The sequence below is a fragment of the Poecilia formosa genome, unplaced genomic scaffold (assembly GCF_000485575.1).
Source record: "Poecilia formosa unplaced genomic scaffold, Poecilia_formosa-5.1.2 Scaffold45, whole genome shotgun sequence".
In the NCBI taxonomy this organism is placed as follows: domain Eukaryota; kingdom Metazoa; phylum Chordata; class Actinopteri; order Cyprinodontiformes; family Poeciliidae; genus Poecilia; species Poecilia formosa.
Window position 1 is genome coordinate 2,324,669 of NW_006799984.1, and position 25,788 is coordinate 2,350,456.

General features: G+C 39.8%; 1 protein-coding gene across 4 annotated transcripts in view; it reads left to right on the forward strand.

Moving 5' to 3' along the window:
• The window catches only part of LOC103138012 (zinc finger E-box-binding homeobox 1-like), a 103,348-nt gene extending 78,047 nt beyond the window's left edge, over positions 1–25,301 (forward strand). For all 4 annotated transcript variants that reach the window (XM_016671478.1, XM_016671477.1, XM_007552068.2 and 1 more), the window contains 7 exons: positions 6,872–7,051; positions 17,867–18,025; positions 18,985–19,187; positions 20,004–20,130; positions 20,559–22,327; positions 23,282–23,438; positions 24,426–25,301. In XM_016671478.1, the coding sequence (XP_016526964.1) occupies positions 6,872–7,051; positions 17,867–18,025; positions 18,985–19,187; positions 20,004–20,130; positions 20,559–22,327; positions 23,282–23,438; positions 24,426–25,102 (3,272 nt within the window). In that variant the 3' untranslated portion in view covers positions 25,103–25,301. The remainder of the gene's footprint in view (positions 1–6,871; positions 7,052–17,866; positions 18,026–18,984; positions 19,188–20,003; positions 20,131–20,558; positions 22,328–23,281; positions 23,439–24,425) is intronic.
• Positions 25,302–25,788: the final 487 nt, after the last annotated feature.

The following is a 25,788-nucleotide window of genomic DNA, read 5'->3' on the forward strand; positions in this document are numbered from 1 at the left end:
CACACACACACACACACACGCACACACACACACACACACGCACACACACACACACACACACAACAAACCGAGAAAACTAGCTGTGGTCTCGTCACACACCCTGTTGTTTCACTTGTGTCTGTCATCAGAACTTTCTACAGAAATCATAAGTCGACAGGTTTCTATTTGTGTGTTTTGCAATGAATGTTTACTCAGCTGAAGGAGGCGATGATGATGATGGTGATGATGATGATGATGAAGTATTCTGGTGCATTTTGAAGGTGAAGGTTTATTACATTTATTTGTTTTGTGTTATAGTCTAACCAAAATGTTCAGCATTAAATTTATGGATATTTTCAGGAGGTTTTTACAGCAGTTTATTTCTTTTATCCAGAATTATTTAACCAGGTTTTTATTGATTGTCATGAAATTGTGTGGCACGTGACCTACTGACATCAGTGATAATCTTACTTTCCCTGTAGCGCCACCATGAGGTTGACTTGGAGCAAAGTAAAGTATACAGAGTGCTGTGGGATTATCATCAAGGGCCAAAAGTACCACTATCCTTAAAATCCAAGTAAATATAATGTAATGGTAAACACAATGTCAAAAAATATACTTTAAACAAATAATAAAATATATATATGAACATTTTGATTTGTTATGACCCAAAAATCAATTTATTTTAATGTTGCTATGAGGATATTGACCCATGTTTCTGTCTGTCTTTCTTTTTCATTGTCTTAACTCTTCCTGAGCTTTAGCATCTTGCTCATTAGCATCTCTATTGACTATTTGCATAAAGAACAGCAAAAGGCTTTTTTATAAACGTCTTAATATTATTAGAAACTTATGGGAGAAAATCATTTGACCCAAGTCTCACAGCTTAAAAGGCAATTCTGACCAGTACCAAGGAAATGTCTATAAACTTCTGAAATTACAGAACGTAATACAAAATTAACTTAGAGAATCTTCTGTTTTGCCAAATAGAATCGATTTTGTTGTCCTAACTGAACAGGAAAAGTTTAATTAATGTCAGACTGAGAAAATAATAGTTATGCAAGTTTTATAGATCCACTGCAAATGTATGTAAATCTTTCATCTATATATTATTTACTACTAGTATTGAATCCATGTCACATGAAATACATAGTATTATTCTAACAAATTGCTGTAACATGTATGATGATAATTGCAATTTGGATATATTCTGCAGCTCTATATTGAATCAGTAATTTCTTATTACACAAATGAATAAATGTCAACATCTTTTGGGAAAACATTAATTGAATATGTGTAGAATTGAATATGTGTATTTCAGCGTTTATGTTTTCTACATGGCCTGTGATCTGATTGGCTAACATGAACAACTGAACTGCTGACCGATCACTTTGTGTGCAGCAGTAAAAAATAATCTATGTTCCAACATATGACCAAGAAATAATTAAATAAGACAAATACTTGTATTTCATATATTCCTTCAACATTTAATACCCAACTTCTTACTGAATGATTTTCTTTTGTTTCCTTTAAAGTGATGTTGTGCCTCAGAGAGCCACTCGTTAGCCAGCAGCATCCTGCCATGCTGTCCATGCAGACTGATTGTAGTCTATTCTCAGCCCACCCACCTTTCACTATCCCTTCCCCCATGGTGACTGCTGAGGCGCTGACCTTTGACCCACATCTCAGTCCATGTGGTCCAGTGTTGAGGCGTGTCAGACACATGATTTCCGCTCAGTAGTCACATGTCGTGATGAGAGCCTGGCTGTGTGATAGTCTGCAGCCCAGTGCTGCCGTTTTCTGCTCGCTTCCTTCTTCTGATCTGATTCCTAGGCAAACGAAGGCGGTGTGTAACAGACTCAGAGATGGTGGCGAACTGTTGTTTCTAACTTTAATGAATTCTTGGGTTTACTTGTTTAGGAAGCCAATTTTTGCAAACGCTCTGTGCTGCTTCCTTGATGAGTTCAAGTAAAGTTCAGAGAGAGGAAATTAGAAATTCTACCCTGCAAGATACTGTTTTAATAAAAGGGAAATGCTACCCTTCTGGCAAGTGGCTGTTGGTGTTGATCCCTGCAATTACAGCTCAGTTTTGACTGAAGAGTCTAATAATCACACATTGCATTGAATAAAAAAGTCTTGCGTAAGTGAAAAGTAAAATTTTGACAGATCACAGAAGTCAACAACGCACGGAAAGACATAATAATGAAGGGATACATCATGAAAGAGTTGTAATCAGAGAGACGGATGGCAGGAAGGGAGGAAGGCTTTTGTCTAGACTTCTCTCCCGCGACTCCAGATGGGGAATTAACAGTTGACTTGATACATTGTTATGGTGATGTGGACAGGTCTCTCTGTTTCACTCGCTCCTGTACAGAGAGTCTAGTTCCCCCAGTGGAGTTTCGTCATTTCTGTTTTACCCTATGCTGCCCTCTGTCTGCTGCTGGGGGAACTACACGCTGCTAAAAAGTAGGAATAACCTCCTCACCCGTTCTTCTCTTGATCTGTCTTGAAGTCAAGTTTATTTGTATGACACATTTAAGCAACACCAAATGTGAAACAAGAAATAAACACGTCAAATGCCATCATCAAACTCATACATCAAATATGCTGATCAATGTTCCATTCACTACTAGACGCTACTATCAAACTCTAAACAGCTTGGTTTTTAGTTTAGATTTAAAGAAACTCAGTGTTTCCGCATCTTTGCAGTTTTCTGAAAGTTTGTTCCAGATTTGTGGTGCATAGAAGCTGAATGCTGCTTCTCCATAGAGCTCTGGAAGGTTCATAACATCAGATCTTTAACACATTTTGTTGCTTAGCCATTTATAAACTAAAATCTAGATTTTAAAGTTATTCTCTGAGCTACAGGGAGCCAGTGAAGGACCTTAGAACTGTGGTGATGTGCTCTGTCTTCCTGGTTTTAGCCAGAACACGAAGCAGCATCCTGGATTTGATTTTTTAGGCAGATCTGTGAAGACACAGTTGCAGTAATTAATGTGACTAAAGATAAATATATGGATGAGTTTTTGTAGATCTTGCTGGGACATTTAGTCGTTTAATCCTGGAAATGTTCTTCAGGTGATAGAAGGCCGACTTTGTAACTGTCTTTATGTTCTCTGAAGGTGTTATGTGAATTAATTTGTATTTACTACTTATCTATATATTTTTGAGCCTATGGTTACAAAGAAATAAAAGAACTGCAACTGATAGAAACCTATCAGACTTCAAAACTAACAAACATGTTTTCTCACGATAAAGCAAAACAAAATATGACAAAAACAGCCAATTTGTTGGTTATTTGCTTAATTTGTATATTTAAATTCACAAGATAAGCAGCCAAGATACCCTACTGATGCCTGAATTGTATTTGGTTATAGAAGATCTAAACAGATTTTAGATGATAACCTACGTAGTATAGATAAATGTCAAGAAAAACTAACAGTTCCTATTGATCATTGGGAAATAAAATTATTATTTAGCTTATGTAACCATTTTAATTTGTTTTGTAAAGCTTTTGAAAGCTGCTGGACAGATGTGACGTAGTGCAGTGACTCCAAACTTAGAGGCTGGGAAAGATGCACAAGGCTGTTGTGCACTTATGTAAAACAGTAAATCACGATCAGGTCTAGATAAAATATTTTGCTCCAGTGCGCTTTTACAAGTTGTTTATATTATACACAGGGAGCAACACATTGATCAAGGTGAATGCATTGATTTGCTGCTAAGCTCTTCCACAAAGCCTGCTTAATAAATAGCCTGATGGAGTGAGGACTTATGAAACCTCAACTGTTAAGAACTCTTGGATTTTTGATGATGTAGGTTTGCAGTTATTGCATGCAGTTTTTACATTTTATAAGTCCAGTTTACACTGTAGAATGGGGAAAAAACAGAAGGTTTGTTTTGATTGATTTTCTAAGACTTCAGCTTACTTGTGCAGTAAAAGAGCGCTGATGGGTTATAACTTATTCTAAAAAAGAGACCCTTTGTTATCGGTTGTTTAGTCATGTCTTAAAGAAGAGAAGCAGAGTTTGTTGGTTTTTATAAACCAGCTTCCTGCAACAGTCTGAGTTCAGGCTGCAGCTACTGATTATGAATCTGCATCTCACCAAACCTCAGTGGTTTTCACACATATAATCATGTTGGTTTTTAATCAGACTTTTTCTTTACTGTTCAGCAATATCATCTGACAGTGAACGAGTTTCTAAAAAAATAATTTATCAAAAGAAAACTAACATGAGAGCTAACCAGAATTCTGTTATTGACATATTTCATGGTTGTTTTTGACAAACCTCACATAACTTAATTGCCTGTTGCAAAAACATTTTGCTCTCACAAAATAACTTGATCTTATGAAGGAAATAAGTAAGAATGTGACAAATATTATTTCACAGTTTGTTTTAGTTGACCTAAAGCAGTAAATAGATTAGTGTTTTGTTTATCCTAGTGGGAAATATAATCGGGGTAGCAAAAGTCATATTTAAGTTGAGCTTTATTGTTTGCCGTAGTTGTCACAAACTTCCTTTTCAGTGATTCAGTGATGAAAAAAAAAGTTTATTAAAAAAGACCTTTTCCTTACAGATAAAGCAATAATCTGTTTTACTCACTGGAGTAAAACATATTATTACGTACTGCTTTAAGGCATTTAGCAAATCCAAAAACATGGCTTCCACTGAAGCATATTTTGAGTTTTTCTATTTTAATCTCAATTCTTTTGTCTTTTTTGGAGATTTTACATAAAATATGTTTCATGTAGCGTTCATATTTCAGATGAACCTGTTCATAATACTGGAACAGGAACCAAACAAGCGTTTCCAAGTGTTATATTCTCTCCATCACCTGTCTTGTTGTGATCGACACCCAGAGCTCCTGTTTTACCCACAGAGGCTCGCATTGATCCAGCCCATCTCCGCACATGATGCTTCCCAGAAAGCTTCACGTAAACCTGGAAGGCTGATGATGGAGTCATAATGACTGTATAGTAGCTTGCTCAGGGTGTGTCGCAGTGTGTGTGTGTGTGTGTGTGTGTGTGTGTGTGTGTGTGTGTGTGTGTGTGTGTGTGTGTGTGTGTGTGTGTGTGTGTGTGTGTGTGTGTGTGCAGCTGTCACAGCGAGGAACAAACACACCAAGCTTTCCTCCTCATTAGGTGTCTGCAGCACCTCTGCTGAGATGTACAGCTTTCCTTCAGAGCACACACACACATACACACACATGTGCTTGCACCAGTTTGCAGTTGCACAGGTGCTGACGGTGAAACACACACACACACACACACATGTGCTTGCACCAGTTTGCAGTTGCACAGGTGCTGACGGTGAAACACCCACCGAAGCATTTTCTCGTCATCACTTGAACCCCGTGTGGCTCCATGTTGCAGGCATGTGTGACCTCTGAGCTAAACATTGTGAAGTTGAGTCAGAGCAGATGATTTGGTCCATTTTTCACAAGCTTCCATTATGAATCTTTGCCCTTCAGACAAACTCACTGACCGCAACGGGCCGTAAAATAGCTTTGCTTCCTGAAGCTGATAAACAAGAGATCATTTTCCTCTCTGCTGTCGTTTAGCTTTTTTTTTTGTCTTCTCAGTGGGTCAGAGGAGAACTAGTGAGCTCTGTGATTCATACATAATGTTGAGGCTGGTGTGTGTATCTGTGTGCCAAAAGCTGTTTAGTTTAATCCTTCTTATTTTAATTTTCATCAAAGAGGCTGGAGTAGACTTTATTTTTTGTGAAGTTTAAGCCAAGAAGAAAAACCTGTAGATTGTCTGGATGCACTGATCAAACTTCTGTCGATGATTTCTGAACTCGTATGTCCTAATCCCAGTTTTAGCTGATTTTTCTGACCTATAATTCAAAATTCACTTATTTCAGTTTTTTATACTTCCATTTTGGGCTCAACTGCTTCTAAAAACACCCTGAATGCTTTAAAAAAATTCACTCAGCTGTTTTTTTGGAAATAAGTTCATATTTTTTGACGATTGTTGAGTCACAATTAACTGGCACTGCACTGTTACCTAGGAACCTAAGTGGAGTTTCATCATGTTTAGTCAGTTGGTTTCACTGTTGTACAATGGCTGCTGGAAAAGACACGTGTTTGTTGATGATTTACCATTTAGAAGCTTCTTGTTGCATTCTTGTTTGTTGTGCAGGAGGCTCCACTTCTGCTTTTCAAAGATGCACTGTTGTATAGTTGCTCATCTGTTTGCAGCAATTGTCATGTGCATCTGTAAATGTAGAGTTTTGGGGCAGGCGGTGGCCAGCTGCAGCTTATTTAAAGTGACAAGAAGCATAATAGGTCACCTTAAAAAGATCTTCTTTACTGATTTCAAAGTGTTTTGAAATTTTGAAACATAACGTGAAGGCAAACAAACAAATGATTACATTTCCAATCAGTCCGGATCGGTTAAGGTGAAAATCAACCAATGTCACTAACCAGCCAATTTCTCCAAGAAAAAGAGTTGCAGTTCAGTTTACATTGGACTCAGTTGTTTATGATTCTTTTATCTTTAAAAAGTAAAACCTTACCCAGTTTGCTAATATTGCTGCACCAGAACACAATCTTAATTTCTGTCCAAATTAAGATTAAGATTACATAATTTTCAGTTATGTTGACCTAATTCTGGATTTAAGGAGGATCCAGAACGTGTATCAGATTTCACACAATTTCACCAGGTTTTCAAAGGAAAAATTATGGCACTCAAATTTGTCTTGATTTGTGTTAATATGAAACATGAGTACGCAGAGTCATTTTTATTTCATGCAGCTCTGATGCCAAACACATACTTCAGCTGATTGCCTTTAATGTGGATCACAGATGAGAAACAAAAGCTTCCTCTGTTATACTCTTTGTGGCTTAGCTGTAAATTATTTAATGTCCATATCTTTTTCCTTTCCAGTAACAAACTTCAACAATGGCTTGGAGGCCAGTTCAGACTCAGACGACGAGGACAAGCTACATATTGTGGAGGAGGACAGCCTGTTGGAGAATGATGCCACGGAAACGGACGGGGCCACAGCGCTGGAGAACCATGATGCCGCCATAACAGTATTACCCCACAACGGCTCCTGGAATGGAGGTGAGACATTACCATGAACTTTAACAATCCACTCTGCAGTGAGCAATGTTGCTGGGGATTTCAGTCGATGAAAGAAAGTTGCTTAGATTCATACAAGAACACTCAGCCACAAGCTGCTCAGGTGAACATGAGTCAGAAACCAGTTTCCTGACATAACTCAGCTCTATTTTTTTTATTTGGACCAATTTTTTCATTCTGCATTTATCATTGGATCTACAATTTTAGATGGTTGTCTAAGACTACATTCCCACAGCACAAAAATGCAACCCTAGTCAGATTTTTTTGCCCATATCTGATTTTTTCATGGCAGTCTGAAAGGTCCCGTTTTGATCTTATTTGTCCCCCCTGCCCACCCAAAATATGATTTGTGTCACTTACGTATGTGACACAAATCAGATCAAAAATATATCCAATAGTTTTTGAAGCACCTTCTGTCAGATAAGAAAAAATATCTGACTTTTACATCATTGACATACGTCATATTTCTGTACCAGAAGAAGCATGATTTTGTAAATATGGACATAAATAATGGCTCAAATAAACACTGCCTGCACTTAATTTTCTTTTTCTTTTTTTAAACTTCCCTTCATTTTGATATAAACTTGTGACAACACTGTCCATTCCTCCAAAACTTTAAAATTGGCCCATATTACTTCTGCTGTTGTGTGATGTCAACATTTTCTTCTGCTTCCACACTAAAGTTTGATTACAGTTGCAATAAAAATTTAATTGTGTGTTAATTATGCAAAATTCACATTTTGCACTTTTTTGTAATTCCATTTGGGTTTCTACTGCTTATAAAGACATCCCTAAGGATAAAAACACATTTCAAAAACCTCCCGGATGTTAAGTCACATTTGACGGGCACTTCGCTGTTACCTAGCAACACAAGCGGAGCTCCATTATGCTTGGTTAGCTGGTTTTACCGATGTATAATGGCTGGTTTTGTTGAGGTGCAATGGCTCCTGGAAAAGACAAGTGTTTTGTTGTTGACTTAACATTTAGAAACCACTTGCTGCAATCTTGGTGGTTGCACAGGAGGCTCTACTTATGCTTTTCAAAAATGTACGATAATTGCGCATCTGTTTTCAGCCATTTTCACATGACATTGTAAACGCTGAATTGGGCCGTGTGGCCAGCAGCAGCTTATTAGGATTTAAAGTGACAAGACCCCCTAAAACAACTCAAAATAGGCAGAACTGACTAAAGTATACATTATCTAAGAATGAACTAACTAAAATCTCATTATCCAAGAACGATTTTGTGCAAAAAAATATAATTTACATGTTTTGTATCGCCAACAGTCCTACAGTATCTTAACCTGTTCAAGTAAATATAATAGGTCATATTTAAGACCTTCTATATGAAAATGGCCTTAGATATTAATAATGATAATCAGACTTGGTTTAGGTTTATAGAGAAGTGTTTTTATTGATTCATATTTCTGTTGTTAATTAATCTTAAACATATGTGAGTAAAGGTATTACTACAATGAGGCACTTATTATATGGCAGCTCTGTTATACTAAAATGAAAATGTATCCTCTTAAACAAACACATGAGTGTTTGCTGAGTTTTACTGTACATTAACATACACAAAGACTTCTTTATCAGCACAATCCCAGCTGTGCGTTGGCATTTCCACAACTGAGAAAGAATGAGCAAGCAGAGGTGAGAACATGGGAAGAAGGAAGACTAAGAGGCACATTGATAGAGAATGATTGAGAAAGGAAGAGGGGGGCTGGGAAAACGCACTTCAGTAATACTCTAATGCATAATCTAGCTAAAAGTCATGTGGAGGTTTTCTTCTATAATCTCCAGCTCAAAACCTTCAAACATTTAATAAATCCTCCTCATTTCCAAACACGTCTTGCAATGACAGCATTTTACCCAACAGGGTGCAACAAATACTGCGTCTTCCACCGAGCAACATCTCGTTTATGTCAGATTCACCAGTAACGAGATTAGTCGTGTAAAAGCAGAGAGTAGAGAGCACAACCCTAAATACATCCCAAACCTGAAATCATTGCAAAACGTATCCAAATAACATCTGGATCCAGCAAGAGATTAATATGGACTTTCAGAATAAAGCTGACAGATATCCTTCAAAATAAGAGATTCTAATTTATATACATTTGTAATTACAAAAGCTAGTAACTACACACATTTTTCAAAGCATAATAATCTGTATTTTATTAGTTAGTTTTCTGAAAAAATGGAGCTAATAGCGAAAATTCAAACTGGAAGACTCCATCCCCTCCGTTCGTCCATCGGCGTCATGCTCATCTCCGACCTCAGCGCTGGACCTCACCTGACGTGTCCAATCATCAATCAAGTTCAGCATAAAAGGATCCACACCCAAGTCATCGGCCGCTTCCCAGCTGCGTTCAACCCACCACCTCCCCTTCTCCACCCTCATCCTTTGGCTCCAGGATGGCACTCTTTCCAGACCTCCACCACCAGTGTCGGGCCCCGGGGGAGAGCATCCCTAATCGGTTATCGGGATGTTCATCGAGTTCACATCAAATCTCGGCTCAGATCAGCTGCCGGGGCCCGAGCGCCAAAGAACTGTTATTCATTGCTGTCATTAAATCTTTTAATTGTTCCTTTTTCTTCGTCTGAGTCTTTCCAGATTGAATTAAGTTTATTTTAAATCAAATTAAATGATGCATTAAAAAGTAATACAACTCATAGAAAATATTCAAAATAAAAGCCTTGCTGTCTTGACCCTTTAATGGACTTCAAACACCAAAGTATGTTGATATATGGCAGACCGTGGGAACGATTTTTCCAATTACTGTTTTCATATTTCACTTAGTAAAATATCTGACAAGGTCTGACTTGTTTGCATCATATGTACTGCTGGGCTACAATCACATGCAGCACAATCACAAGACGTTAAGATGTGATTTTAAAACCTCAAAATTAATGAATGAAATATATTTTTGTTACACTGTTACGAGTGTTGGGTTTAGTCTTAATGTTTTAAATGTCTGATTTTTAATATCTGGTTACTCATTTCCAACAACAATCCTCTCTCTGAATGAAAGTGATGGAAAGAAATGCCTCTTCTAAACATTTTAGAGCATCATTATTTCATGCAATACCGTGGGCTCCAGTGGTCCAGATTGTTGATGTGTTGCTGTTGCTGCTGCTTTGATCAGATTACCTCCATTTCCTCCTCCTCAGCCTCAGGGAGAACCAGCTCACCTGCAGAACCAGATGCTCTCACATTCACATCTTCGTCTACCACACCTCATCCTCACAGCTAATCAAACTAACAGAGTAGAAATACACACATACAAAAGACTACCACCATGTCAGGTATACATACCTTGTCATTTCATTCCTCAAACTGGTGTAAAAAAATGAGTTTCAGATTTAAAATATCTCCCAATTTAATTCATGCAACATTTTGAAATGTCTCGATAGATCTGGTAATAATACAATATTATTATGTCTCTGTTGGATGATGTAAAATTATAATTCTGTGGTTTTTTATGCGTTTATTTTTTAAGTATGTCTTGTTTTCCATTTTCACTCCTGAGCAGCTGTTAACCATTCAGTCGATGTTTGCGTGTTCTCCTCATGCATCATGTCTGTTCTCTGGGTTTTTTTTCCCACAGTTCACAAACGTTTGCTGTTAATTGCAGATTGCCCTCAGGTGTTGTTGTTGTGTGTGTGTGTGTGTGTGTGTGTGTGTGTGTGTGTGTGTGTGTGTGTGTTTATGGTTGCCTCATTAGTCGTATATGTTAATCCTCTGTGTCAGTCGGTCCAGGGTGGGCAGGTACTAACTCCCTGCTGTCCAGACTTGGATCAAAAAGTTGAAAATAATGCATATATCTTGTTTTTCTGCTCCATGTTTTTAACAGCATATAACAAATACACAGATTTGATTGAATATTTGCTTATTAATTGCATACATTTTCATCTACATGCTTTTTAAAAACACAGTGTTGACTGAGCTAATAATGACATACATAAATGAGTTTCCTCATTAGTGCAGAGGGGGTGAAAGGTTGTCAGCTGCTTATTGTTCATCTCTTCAGACAGGCGTCTTTACATTGCACTTCTGCCAGTTAATGAAGTATTCACCATATTTGCTTTAATAAATGCATTTGGATCACATGATGGTTATAAATCTGCCACCCACGGCTCTGTGTGTATGCAGTTTTCATCATCAAAGTATTGTTTTATTTACAAACATGGAACAAAAACTCTTTCCAAGTGTGATTTTAAATCTCTGCTAATTACCTCTGTTAGCACACTTTGAAGAACACAACTTAAGTCTGCCTCAAGACTTAACCAACAATTCAACAGTAAAGTCTGATCGGTTTTATGTTTTCACCGTTTCTCTTCGTCCGTTTAATTGTCGATTCTCCGCCAACACCTCAGCCTACGCAAGCATCCGCCTTCATCTCGGCTGCAGTTAGCTAGAGCCAGGCGGGAAACACTGGAAAACCATGGAGACGTGGAGAATGTGACACTCAGAGATATTGCTCTGAAGGCTTGTTTCATTGTTGCTGAATAAAGCCTTACATGGTGTGAGCCGCGCTCATGAGAGCTACTCAATCTCAAACACGTTTTTTTTCTCTAGCCCTCTTAGCTCAACCCTCTCTGCTCTGTGTACTCATACTCCACACACAGATTTCTTTTCAGTTTGCAGCGTTCCTCCAGTAGGATTTGCTCTTGAATGCTCAATCCTTTTCTTCTCAGATTCTTTCTTGTCAGTAATCCAAATGCAAATAGTCTCTTGTTGGGTATTAATTATCTTTCAGAGTTTGCACATCCTGTTTGGTAAGCCGCTACTGTAGCATAATCTGTTGAATTATTTCTCACAAACTTTTACTCTAATGTTTAAGCTAACATTTAATCTTCTAGACAACATTTAAGTTTCTTTCTTTGATTAAACAAGCCAATGGGGACTTAAAACTTATCTTTAACTGTTTTTGGAATTAATTAAACCTTAAGAAGCTGAAGCTTTGAGTGAAAATTCAGATTAATCACCTCTTTCAGTCTAGCGGTGATCATCTTTTAGATCTGACCTGCTTGCAAATGACAGAAAAATAACGACCAGTAAAACTGTAGTTCATTCTGCAATATATTTTTTATCTTGCCTTGTTATAAAATGTGTTTTACATGAGTCTTAATTAGCCTTAGTTTAGCTTTTGCCACGTCAACCTCATCAACCACATTTACAGACTGTTCAGACAGAAGTCGCCTTTTCTATATCTTATCAGATAAATTTTGCCTTGGGGTTTGAGGGTGATCATGGGTTTCACTCTTAAATAAAATACCACAGAATGCCCTTCACATTAATGTATGTCAAAAAAAAACAAAAAAAACTTGAATGTTGATGAACTAAATTTCTATGTTTTCAGTTCTTCTTCAGATAAGCAAAGGATTTAATAGATGTACCACAACAGTTATTTGTGTTGTTTAAAACTCATTAGAGCTCAAATATGTCAACTAAGGATGCACTGATCCACTTTTTTCACTTCCGATACCGATACAGATATCTGAGGTTTAATATCGGCCAACACTGATCCGAAAAGCAAAAACCGCTCTGAATAGGCTTAACATTTCTTTTTTAAACACAGACATAAATGTACTGAATTACAAATTTATTTAATAACTCTGCAGCAGTACAACACACTTAAACACACCAGCAGCTTCACGAGCTGTAAAAACAACTTTAATTTGTTCAGTCAGTGCAGTTAGGAGAATAACAGCCAATAGAAAATAAATAAAAAAGAAACTGACAAAAACAAAAAGGTTGACTAAAATAATCCAATAAACTTTAACAAACCTTCTTTCAAATTGTTCAGAAAGTACAATTAGGAATTCTAAATGTAATGTAAAATAAATAAGACATGCAGAGTGAAAAGCATAGAATTAGACTGAATAGATCTGAATAGATCTTGGGCACATTGTCACTCATACCTGATCTAGATTTTTATTTTATTTTTTTCAATATACTGATACAGATATTAATATTAGATCAGTTCATCTCTAGTGTCAACTATCAAGCTGACAGCTGTTCAAATACTGCATCTGATCTGAGTGTTGCTTTTTGGGGAAAATTTGATTTCTGCTGTTTTAGTATTTAAGTAAAAACAAATCACCTTTTGGGATTACATAAGCTCAAAGGAATTTGTTCTTAAATCAAAGGCAGAGGAGTAGACTTTTTCCCTATTCTGGTAATGTGTCCTCCACAGTTAATTCATTTTAGATTTTAAACAAAGCACAGCTAAATGAGCCACGTGTTCTCAGCTGCACCTGAAGTTTCCAACGGCACCTGCAGTTAAAAGCAGCCTGTCCCCTCCTTTAGAGAAACATTAACAAACCAGGAAGGAGCTACACTTCTAGCATGCGCAGGAGCGCTGGTGGTCGTTCGGGAAGAAGTCATGGAAAAGTCTCGTTGCTCTGCTGTGGAGCTGCGCGTTGAAGCCTTGAAAAGCCTGGTCTAATGTTTTTGGGTTGCCTTGACTTTCTTTCCGTCTTCCCTCCCTGTCCGAGGCGAGAGGGGCAAGCAGCTGGTGGTGAATTGATCCTCTGGTGAGAGATTAGTGCACGCTACTCCCCCTGCAGTCTGGGCCGCACTGCAGCTCCAATCCATCCTGCTTTATAAATTCAACATGGACTCTCAGTGACAGGTTCTGGCAAGGTACACGAGTGCAGAGTGTGTGAGATAGCGAGAAACTCCTCCAGTGTGTGTGAGTGTGTGTGCACTGGTGAAGAATGTGTGCGCACATGTGTTTGAGTCCACCACATGATTTCCTGTTTTCATTCCATTCTTATGTTACATTGTGTGAGCTGCTGGGTTCTGGTTGTCATTAGTGCTTAGCATTTTGTGAGACATTAAGGGTAATTGTGGAGTATTGTGGGAAAATATGCAGAGAGGTGTAGTCCGCAGGCCGGGGAGGGAGGGGGGATGATATTCGACAGATGTGATGAAACTGGAGAGGAGAAACTCCTGGGTTACAAGCAAAAAGAGGAGGAAGGTGAAAAAAGGAAGGGAGAGAAGAAACTAAACTTTTCCCACTGCTTTGGTTGAGACAGATATTATACAGCAGAACAAGATCACCTTGAACCTTGAAATACTTATCTAGAAAACATTACACAGAGGATGTTGTAATACCAGGGCCCCATTACAGGGCCGTTTTTTTAGCTTTCTCTGTGTGTGGAAATAGTTTCATCTGTTTCTAACCATGTCAAGCATCATTGCACTCATGCTTTTAATGTAAGTTTGCAATGTTGTTAGTCACTAAAATAAAGTTCTGAGTTTGTTTCTGAATTCAGGGGAAAACAGCAAACATAATGACAGTGGAGGAAATCTTGATGTGCATTTTCAGAAAGGCGTTAAACGAGATGCAGTAGTGTAATCACACACGTTTTGGCGTAATAGAGACGTTGAGCCGTTTCTGTTTTCATCATCTTCTTCGTTCCTTTTGCTGATGACACACAAGTCATGCTACACCACACTGCTCTCAAAGCTACTGGTGGAATTGTTCGCATTTTTTTGTCTATGTATCATAAATCCCAATTGAAACACTATTGAGATTCTGATATTATGTAATTATTTATCTGTACAAACCACCTGTTTATCAAGACAGATTAACAAAATGAGTTGCAACAACTTAAATTTGAGTTTGTTGCCAGTCACATTTTACTGTACTATAGTCTTAAAACAATTACCACATTCAGTTTGTAACATTTAACCACGACTGCTCAGTCTGTGATTCCCAAAAGAGAAAACATGCAAGTGATTCACTGAGATTTTAGACTTTTAAAACTGTAAATTGGTTACTTATCATCAACTTGGTCCTTTTCTGAAAGGCATATAGCTTTTTAACATTTTTGTGGAAAATGTGCAACAGTATTGCTAACATTTCAGTGGGAGAAAAAAGTGCACATTTTACATTCACAGTAAACCTTCCTCATCTTTCCTGTAAAGTAAAGTCACCTACTTTACTTTCCTCTGACTCCCTTTTTCTTTTCTCAGTCACAAACTTCTCCATCTCTCCTCCGTCAGCTTTGTGTTGAGTGTCCAAAATACATCCAAAATTAAGCAAGAAGATGCAGGGAAGACTCCATCTGTCTATGTTTGGGTCTTTAACGTTGAGGAAATATAGGCCAGATTTTTTCTTACCACTAGATTCATGTTTCAGTTTTTTTTTTCTGAGCTTCTCATAGGACACTCATTCAGAAGAGTCCTAATCTCCTCATATCTACAAAAGTATGTTAGTACTTCCAGCTGCTTTACAGAATGAGGCCTGTTGCTATGGAGATAAACAAAAACTCATTAGATGCAGAGCCGTTGCAGTGTGAAACCAAAAGCTCCGGCTCCACCCATCGATGTGCGTCTTGTTGGGAGAAAAGCTTCCCAGTTCTAATAAAGCGAACTTTAAAACTGAAAAAAAACTCTTAGAATGAGTAAAATCCAAAACACAAAATACCAAACAGCTGTTCTGCGTGTGGACTATAAGAGTATGGATTGTACTTTTCTGATCGATCACAGTCTTTAAAAAGCCTGACCTGCTGATTCCAATTTTGATCAGTTTTTTTCGTCTGGAAAGTCGCAAAGTAGAGCGACAAAGTTGGTAAGTTGGCAACAGTGGTGGATTTTCAGACATGTGCAGAGGGAGATAATATTGGTGGATCAGATATATGTAAGTATCAGATGATCGCCCAAAAGTCATGAAACTGGGGCCAATTTATTAGTGCACCCTTGTATTGACTGATGTTAGTCATTTTTCAATCGGTCCCATAAGTACAACTGGGCTAATATTAATAATCAAAGTTTATTTCCGTCTTATTTCAGCCTGTGTGTGTTTGAGAAAGTGGTTGGGGTTGGTTGAATTGTATTTGTTTGGTGATGAGCTGACCTGAAGCAGAGGCACAATGTCAGCTTTGTCGAAACAGTTAGGAAATATTTCAGATTTGGGGTAATAACAGCAATATATAAACGTTCTTATCAGTGCATTCATACCCTCATGCAACCAAACCTTTTTTCCCCATTTTCCTGCTATGAGGCAGATGTTCTTACATCACAGATATCAAGAGGCATAATAGATGTTTTTGAGCTCTACAGAACAGACCGGAGAAAGGTTTTGGATGGAGAAAAGAGAGGGCCATTAAGGGAGATAGAGGAGTGATTACACTGAGGTAAGGGTGGAAGGTAGGCTGAGTGAAGCTCAGAGGGAAAAGGGATTTGGAAAGCTTTTGGATGAGATCATGGGAAGCTAAGATCTGTGTTTAAAACAGAGTTCAACAGGAGCCCGCCTCTTTATGAGGGTTCTCACACACAGCTCAGTGTAGACTGCTTCTTTTTTCCCTTTTATTACTGGTTTTTGTGATTGCAGACACCCCCCTCCTCCACGCACACACACACACACACACACGCACGCACGCACGCACGCACACACAGCTGCACCTGTCCCTGACACAGCTCAGCAGGAAGAGGCGTGGCCTTTGGCTCTGCTCCTGTCTGCATTTAAAATGCCTTATTTCCATAGCAGCAGTGGTTACAGTTTCACTTCACTAGCCGTTATCAGTGTTTTCATGCACAGAATGTGAAATGCCTTCGTTCCAGTTCCTTTTTTGCTGCTCTTACAGGCTGCAGTTTGCAGTACAAAGCAGATGTTTTTGATGCAGCAGGTGGGAAAAAGCAGCTAAAACTGATTTGAAAAACTTTATCAAGCAGAGACCTCCTCACTGAAGTGCTATGATAAATATTTAATAAGTGTAGAGAAGAGATTCTTCGGTTTGGCTTTCTAGTTTTTACTGTTTAGGATCTTAAAAAGAAAAGTAAAATCTAAAACCTTTGGACAAAGTCTCTGTCTCATGACCCAAATCCATTCTTGATGATGTTTCAAATTAAAAGCTCTTTAGCCATCAGCTACACCTTGAAAAATGTTCCTAAGCACTTTCTAATACATTTTGAGCTTTTTATTATAATAATGATGCAGCACACTCTTTCCTTATTGTAAATACAAATACAAATGAATAAGATTTTCTCTTTTTTAAGACTTTTATTTTTTACAACAAGCCTAACAACGTAATTTAAGTGACTGATGATATGAAACCAGTCCCTGATTATTTTAAATGTCATCCTAAACTTTCTTCTTCTTGTAAGTTAACATTTATCAGTTTTATTAACATCAAAAAATTGTTCAGGGTCTCAACAGTTGATCAGGTTTTTTGTTCATATTTTACCAATCATTGCGTACAAAACAAGCATTACAGGCTAGCAGACAGAGGTAACAATCTACAAATAACCAACTAGATGAGCAAAGAGAACAATCAAGGTAAAAACACCACAAAAAAGTACAAATTAAAATGAAAATATTTAAGGCAAGACAAAACACAGAACATAACCAGGTGGCATCACCACAAAAATTTAATTGGTTAACATAAGTGGGTTAAGATACTGTTTTTTCTCTTTGTTTAGTTTATTTTTTTCCTCTTTTGTAATATACATTGTTTTAATTAATCTGGAGTCAAGTTGTTTGGTTATTAGAAGAAGTAGTTTGGCGCTCCCTAGTGGTGGTCCTTCAGATCCACATTGAATTAGGACTGATTAAAAACTTTACATGTCTAAAACATGTCTAAAATGACTCTTAATGTGGTAATAACATGTAATTAAATTATCATTTGAAAAACGTTAGCAGAAGTTTTGCAATTAATCACTGAAACAGAAAGAAGATCAAAAGCTTCCATCCAGCTGTTTCTATTTGAGGATCATGTCTGTGTGTAGGTAAACTCCTCCGCTGCTGAAATGAACCTCGTCTGTGTGTGTGTGTGTGTGTTTCAGTGAAGGAGGAGTGTGTGTCGGAGGAGGAGGAGGAGGACGAGGAGGTGAAGGACGCTCTAGTGGAGGAGATTCTCCAGCAGAGCGACACCGCCATCATTTATCCTGAAGCTCCAGAGGACGAGCAGAGTCCGGCCGAGACGGGAGACGCTGATGAAAACGGTAACAAAACACCGCTCTGTGTTCACCTTTCTGCTTCATCACATGGAAATACCAAACATCATTTTCTGATTCCAAACAAGACGCTGAACTAGTTGATGTCAAGGTGAAAAGTGAAGCACAGTGTTGGATGAGAGTCCCTTCAGACATTTACAGTGTTAAACTCGAGAGCGACGCTGAAGAGCTGTTGACTGGAGGTCAGAGCGATGCTTTTTACCTGCAGCTGTCCTTTCACTGCGTGAAGTGGCTCTGAATGTTACAGCAGAAAGTTATAGAGTTCATAACCATGTGAATCTGTTTTGTTGTGGGATGAGAAAATAAACACTTTCAGGTTTTTCAGTTTATCACTCAGAATCATTGTGATTAAGGAAAAACAATCTACCAAACTATTAGCCTCAACATAATTTCCAATGTTATATTTCAACATTTTAGATAATCAGGAAAAAACATGGATAAAATATGAAAAAAAGGGATTTTGTAACAAGTGTTCTGATTTGGCCAAAACATGTCTATGAGGCTAACAAAACACTAAATTTCTAACCTTTAAAGTAATATATTTATATTTAAAAGCCACGTTTTAATTCAACTTGCTGACTATTTAAAATGAAGAAGGTGCTTCACATCTGAACTTACTCTGTTTGTTAAGGTTAAACTAACTCTAGTTTAGGGGCCATTATCATTTCCTATACAATTTCCAAGCACATTATATGCATAAAGTTATGCAAAATCAAATTATTTTCATTTTTCTTTTTAAGTAAATAGCTGTACTTCAACTCTGGTAATTTTGATTTGATTTGTGCAGATATGTGATTCGGACTGTTTTCAGAGGAAAGTTTTCATGCTTAAATGTCAGGAGAAGTATAAAAAATAGCACCAAAAAAAACATACAAAATTGGCATTTCCTCTGTGGAGACCGAATCAGATACAGGATGACAAATCTAAAGAAGTTTCCTCTTCGTCAGGCACACCCGACAGCTTCTCCCACTTGCACATTTGCCCGTACTGTTCTCGGGGCTACAAACGCAACGCCTCGCTGAAGGAGCACATTAAGTACCGCCACGAGACCAGCGAGGACAACTACAGCTGCTCGCAGTGCAGCTACACCTTCACCTACCGCTCGCAGCTGGAGAGGCACATGAGCCACCACCGAGGCAACAAGGAGCAGGTAACACCTCTCAGCCCGAAAGGTGTCAGCTCACACGTCTTAACAAGGCCGCAGGGCACCACAGTGAGACCCAGATCAGCTCTGGAAATCAAACCACCAGCAGCTCCAGCAGGAGCTGATGGGTTTAATTAGAGAGTGTGTGTGTGTGTGCGTGTGTGTGTGTGTGCGTGTGTGTGTGTGTGTGTGTGAATCCTTTTACTGCTTGATTGGTCCCACAATGAAAATGCTGTGGGCTAAACTCAGAACTATCTGTCCGATGAGCTCCAAACAAACTCCAGGCCTCTTCTGGATCAGCAGGGATGAATTTATTCTGTTATGGTCAACATTAAATAATAAAACTTTCTCATTATTGTGGCATTTAGAAAAAGAAATAATTTGGGTAATTCTGTCATAAAACAAGATGAGTTTTGTTTAATTTAACTTAAAACAACGAGAAAAAAGTATTTGTGTCTTTTTATTTAGTGTATGCACTAAAGCTGCATGTGTCTAACACTCAGTGAAATGTCAACCCAAATTAACATTTTTAATTTGTTCTTTACTTTTTTCTGGTGTTTTTACAACTTAATTCTGAAATTAATAGAAATTGTATTATCATTGAAATTAAAAATACGATCAGTCCAGTGCAACATGCACTGCTAAAGACATTAAACATGCATATTGCACATTTACAGGCATGTAGTATGCAGGTAGTTTTTGACTGCATTAAGTCTGCTTTTTGCTTTGGGTTGGAAACTGTTTTTGAGTGCAGAAAGAAAAAATTAACTGTTTTTAATTTGTGCAAATTGATTCTAAGGAGACTTGTGTTTTCCGTCTCAGCGTCACGTTTCCCAGTCCACAGCAGGATCAGGAGGTACAGGTGGAACCCGCAAGTTCAAGTGTACCGAATGTTCAAAGGCCTTCAAATACAAACACCACCTAAAGGAACACCTGCGCATTCACAGCGGTAAGGAGAAACCAGACACTCAGCTGCTCAAACACTCACAGTACCAACATTTATGTCCCAAACTGTGACTTTAACACCAAAAGTACACTCTGAACCTGTAATGTTTAAATAAATTTTAGATGAAAGACAATGAAACTAGAAAGAATTAGAATATCACATGAATCTTTCTTTTTTGTAAAATAATGACACTTTATTGCTCTTGCTTTTACTCTAATGTGCTAATAGCAGAGTTAGATTTTGGTTTTGCTAACTTTGAAAACATTTAGCGTACTTAGCTTCAATTTTTCCAGATAAACTCTAGAGCACTAATTTGTGAACATTCAGTTGAATAAAGACGTCTGTGTTGAGTTCAGTGATTTATAAAGTAATAACAGTATTTTAAAGTTAATTCTCTGAGCTGGAGTTTTTATTTGTTTGTTTTTTTTTAGGTGAGAAGCCATACGAATGCTCAAACTGCAAGAAGCGATTCTCCCACTCTGGCTCCTACAGCTCCCACATCAGTAGCAAGAAGTGTGTGGGAGCAGCAACTCAGAACAGTGTGACTGTAACGGTGGTGAAGACCACGTCTCCAAGCACTCAGACTAAACCTGTCGCAATCGCTCCAGCACGACTTCCTGTCAAAGAAAAGACTGAAAGCAAACCGCTCCAGGAGCAGCTGCCCGTCACCCAGATCAAATCCGAGCCTGTGGAATACGAGTGCAAGCCGGTCATGGCGGCGCCGGCGACTTCAACCGGCAGCAACGGCGTGGTGAACGGCGGGGCAGCGCCGCCAGCGGCAGCCCCGGCGGCAGCCATCCCTCAGAGCGTAGCCATGGTCGTCCCAACGGTGGGCCTCATGTCGCCGGTCAGCATCAATCTGAACGACCTGCAGAGCGTGCTGAAGGTGGCGATGGACGGAAACGTGCTCAGGCAGGTGCTGGGCTCAGCCAACGGCGTTGTGGCGCAAGGAAAGCAGGGAATCGTAGTCCAGCAGCCTCAGCAGCAGATCATCAGCCTCCCCGCCTTCGTGGATCACGACGGCACCACAAAGATCATCATCAACTACAGCATCAGCCCTGCAGCCGGCACCGCCGCCGCCGCCGCCTTGCCCACGCCGCTCGTCATCAAAAACAACCTTCCCCCTGCTCCCATTGTCACCACCGCAGCAGCTGCCGCCCCGACCGCAACAAAAACGGATCATCTCGAAACGCCTGAGGTAACGGACCTCAGTCTGAAGAAAAATCCAGTAGCAGAACCCATGAAAGACACAAAGACGGAGGCAACGGCGGAAGAAACCGTGAAGGAGTCGAAACCAGCTAACGTACCCAAATCCAGCAGCAGCAGTACGTGTTTACTGTGCGACGACTGTCCCGATAACCTGGAGGCGCTGCATCTCCTGCAGCATCGCAAAGCTGCCAACGGGGAGGCCGTGGACTCGGCCGCGTTGGACCCGTCGTTTGCCGCTCTGCTCAGCGAGGCCGGCGTGATGCTGGAGGAGCCGCCAGTGGAAGACCTCCTCTCGCTTCTCAAAACTTACTTCGCTTCCAACGCCAACCCCGGTGAAGAGGAGCTGACGAAGATCTCCAAGTCTGTCAATATTCCCACAGAAGTGGTCAAGAAGTGGTTCATCAAGATGAATTCTGGAAAAAACACGAGTAAATGTCCCACTGAGTCGTCAGATCCTCCAGAAGAGACTAAAACCACAAACTCCAGCTCAGAGGAGACTTTGAATAACGATGAGAACGGCAGCCAGGAGGAAAGTGACCGACCTCAATCCCGCGCCAGCTCGCCGTCAGACTCTCTGTCTCTCAGCGGGGATCTGGTGATCGTCAAAAGCGAGCCAGAAGACCCAGAGGAAGCAGACTCCCAAGCAGAACCTCTGGACCTCTCTCTCCCCAAACATGAGATCCCACCATCAGAAAAGAAAGCCACGCCTCCCCCAAAGCAGCAGGAGCATCCTCTGAACCTGACCTGCCTGAGGAAGGATGGCCAGACGCTCTTCGTCACCACGCCCCAGAGCACCAATCCCGTCAACATCGTCACCGCCGCCCAGCTGCCCACCCTGGTGGCCATCGCCGGTCAGGGGACGGTGGGCTGCCTCAGCGCCATCAACACCACCACAAAACGCACCATCCTCATCCCCCAGCTCACCTACACCTACGCAGCCGCCACCGGCAACGCCGCCGGAGCCAAGACTGTCGTCCTCAACGGCCATAAGGTTGGTACTGCTGCAGCTTGGTGGGGCTCAGCTCCACACTGCGTCTCCTCTCTGGTCATTCAGGGAATGTGTTTGTCAAAGTGGGGGTCGCGGGATCCTGGGGGAGCAAAGGAGGCAGGAGACGGGCCCCAGAAAACTGGAGGCAAGAGATGGAAAAATGTTTAAAAAAATTAATCTTATTTAAAAAAAACAAAAAAAAAATTAATCTAATCATTTTTAAAATCATAAAATCCAATGATTGAATGATTATATGTTATTAACACCACAGGGAAATTTGCATTTCAGTGCAACACATCCAAAATCTTTTTCAAAAATAATTTTTTTACAACAGAGAATTAGGGTCATGCTAAGAACAAATAAAAAAGAAAAATTACAAAAATAAAGTCATAAAATTATGAGAATAAATTCCTAATATTAAGAGAGCTTGTACAAAAATAATACGAGAATAAAGTTGTCATATTTTGTGAATAAAATCTTAATATTGTGACGAGTCTCATATTATTTTGGCTATTTCATATGAATTCATTCTCTTAAATGTTTTTTTTGTTGTTGATGTGTCACTACATTCTGTTGCAATTTCTCTATAATTATTATAAATAATTTATTGAAATGTTATTTGCCATTCTCATCTTTCTGATTGGCTGCCAGTCAAATTTATAAAGCTGCATTACTCAAGTTAGCATAGTTGGCATAGCAAGCGCAAAATGCAAGTTTGCAAGTTTTTGAGAAAAAAAATCAAACAAAAAGAAGCAAAGGAAAATCTGAAGGAATTAGGCAGCATTTATGCTAAGCAAAGGTAATAATTATTGAATAGTGAGTAAAAGTGAAAAAAGTTACTTGACATATTTTGTAGCCTTGTCTGTTTGTTTCCCAGCCAGAAGCTAATGCTGTTTGGGGGTCATTTAATGGAAACGCGTGGGAACCCAGATTTAGGAAACGTGTTTTGTTGTGCAGGAGAAACGTTCAGAGAGCAACACTGACGGGGCTTCCTCTGCAGAGGAGCAGGACAGCAAGAAGCGGCGGGTGGAAAATGGCGTCTATCCCTGTGATCTTTGCTCCAAGGTCTTCCAGAAGGGCAGTTCGCTGCTCAGACACAAATATGAACACACAGGTATTCCTCCCACACTTCATGCAGTCTGACGATTCAAAACTGACTCAACTTCACTCTGGGAAGCGACCCTAAAACCTCAGTCCCCATTATAAACATGCAGTACTTTTGACTCCTGTTTACATGTTTTCACTTTTAGTCACGCTACAGATAAAAACTTTATTGCTTGAACAATACGCATGCAACAATACAAACTTGTTTTAACTGCACATGAAGTAATGCTCAAAAATATAATTGGGAAATTTAACACATTGTTGTCCAAACAACTAAAACTAACTAAAAGAATCAAACAATTTCTTCAGTCTCTTATTTCTCACAAACCTGGAACAGGTTGGCTCACCATGGGCGTCTTTTCTTCTCTGATTATTGCTCTCCTTTCTGATCCTGTCGGTTTACGTGTAGGTTTGCAGTTGAGATCACAAAGTCCCAATAAAATATGATAAAGTTTATGGTTGGAATGTGATTAAAATGTAAAAACATTCAACAGATGTTTTGTAGCTACTACGAGTTTCCATGACACTAATTGTTAGGGCTGATTAATTGTGATGAATGGAAATACTTATCAACTAATTCATCATGATAAGGATTTTGATTTATTGTCACCAGGATACATTTCAGTTAATGATGTTAAGATAAAACTAAAACTGACAGCTTTATTGGAAATGTTGATTTCACTATTTTCTCCACTGTGACCATCAGTAAAATACTGTGAACAGTTTAGTGACATAAATCGCTCTTTAAGTAACTGAAGAAGCCTGTTTTAAATGGAAATGTTTCCTAAGAAAAGAAGCAATAACTAATTTATCTTCATTTTCATTGTTATCACAATAGTAGAAAACATTGTGATAAAATTCTAAGTCCACATCACTCACCTCTACTATAAGCAGCTTTAGTCAGGTTAGCTTTAGGGTTGTAAAGAGCAAAATGTTCTATTAAAATACAGTTCTAGGTTTTGGAAGTGTGTCCTCCTGACGCTTGTTTGTCCTGCAGGAAAACGGCCCCATGAATGCACCATCTGCAATAAAGCTTTCAAACACAAACATCACCTGATCGAACACTCCAGGCTGCACTCCGGCGAGAAACCCTACCAGTGCGACAAATGTGGGAAGCGCTTCTCCCATTCGGGCTCGTACTCGCAGCACATGAACCACCGCTACTCCTACTGCAAGAAAGACTGGTCCATCCTGGACTCCGGCCTGGAGTCACGCAGGGGTCAGCTGGAGCTGGGCAGCCCCGGCGGCGGCGCGCTGTCAGACAGCCGAACCACGACGCCGCAGTCCCAAATGGACTCGGACGAGCGGGAGAGCGAGGAGGAGGACGACGAGGCCATGTGCGTGGACGACATCCGGGTGGTGCAGGTGGACGACGGCGAGTGCGAGATCTACGAGGGCAACTTCGACGACGACGAGGAAGAGGAGGAGGAGGAAGAGACGGAGGCTGGGCAGGCGCAGGGGGAGGGACAGGATTTCTTTTGCGACGTGGTAGAAGTGGAGCTGGGGAACGAACACGCGGAGAATGGCACGTCGGAGGGGAAACGCGAAGAAAAGGAGGAACCGGCGGGCGCAGCAGCGGAGAAACGGGCAGACTGCGAAGCAGAAACAGACAAAGTCATGAAGGAGGAATCGGACAGCACTGAGGAGCCGCAGGAAGCGGCGAAAACGAAATGAAGGAACCCGATTCCTCGGTTGAAGTCATTTCAGACAAAAACCACATCAAGAAGCAGCAAGTCTGAAAGTTGCCTAATCTTAACGGTCCACTACTGTGTACAAAAACCCAGGTGTGCCTGAACTTAGAAAAAACAAAGACAGTGACTTTTTATTTGTGAAAAGTAAAATATTCATGTTTTAAAGTGTTTATAGAAGTACAGATTTGAAGTAGTACCATCTATCATCTTGTTAGACTTGTTACTGAGACTTCCCAGGTTTTTGTTTTTTTTCTTTTCCTCAGCCAGTCAGTGTTACTAATCTTGTTCTTGTTTGAAGACATTTTAACCTGTATAGAGAAAGATTTCTATACCTTTTTATTGCCAATGAATTTTCCTAAATCAGTATTTAATTGAGTTTGACGAACAAAAACCTCTGCACTACAGTATTCCTAGTTTACCTATGGATACATGCCTCATGCATCGTATGCCCTTCAGTGTTGTATATGTACGCTAGCTAGCGGGATGTTGTTTGTGTTAGTGTTAGTCTTTGCTAGCTGGCGTTCTGTTTGTTTTCAGTTTCGACTGTTAGCCTTAAGGAAAACTAGGTATTCCTGGGGATGGGGTGGGGGGAACGGGACGGGAGGGGACGGGGCGGGGCGGGACGGGCCGGGACGGGACGGGACGGGACGGGACGGGGAGGAGAAGGCG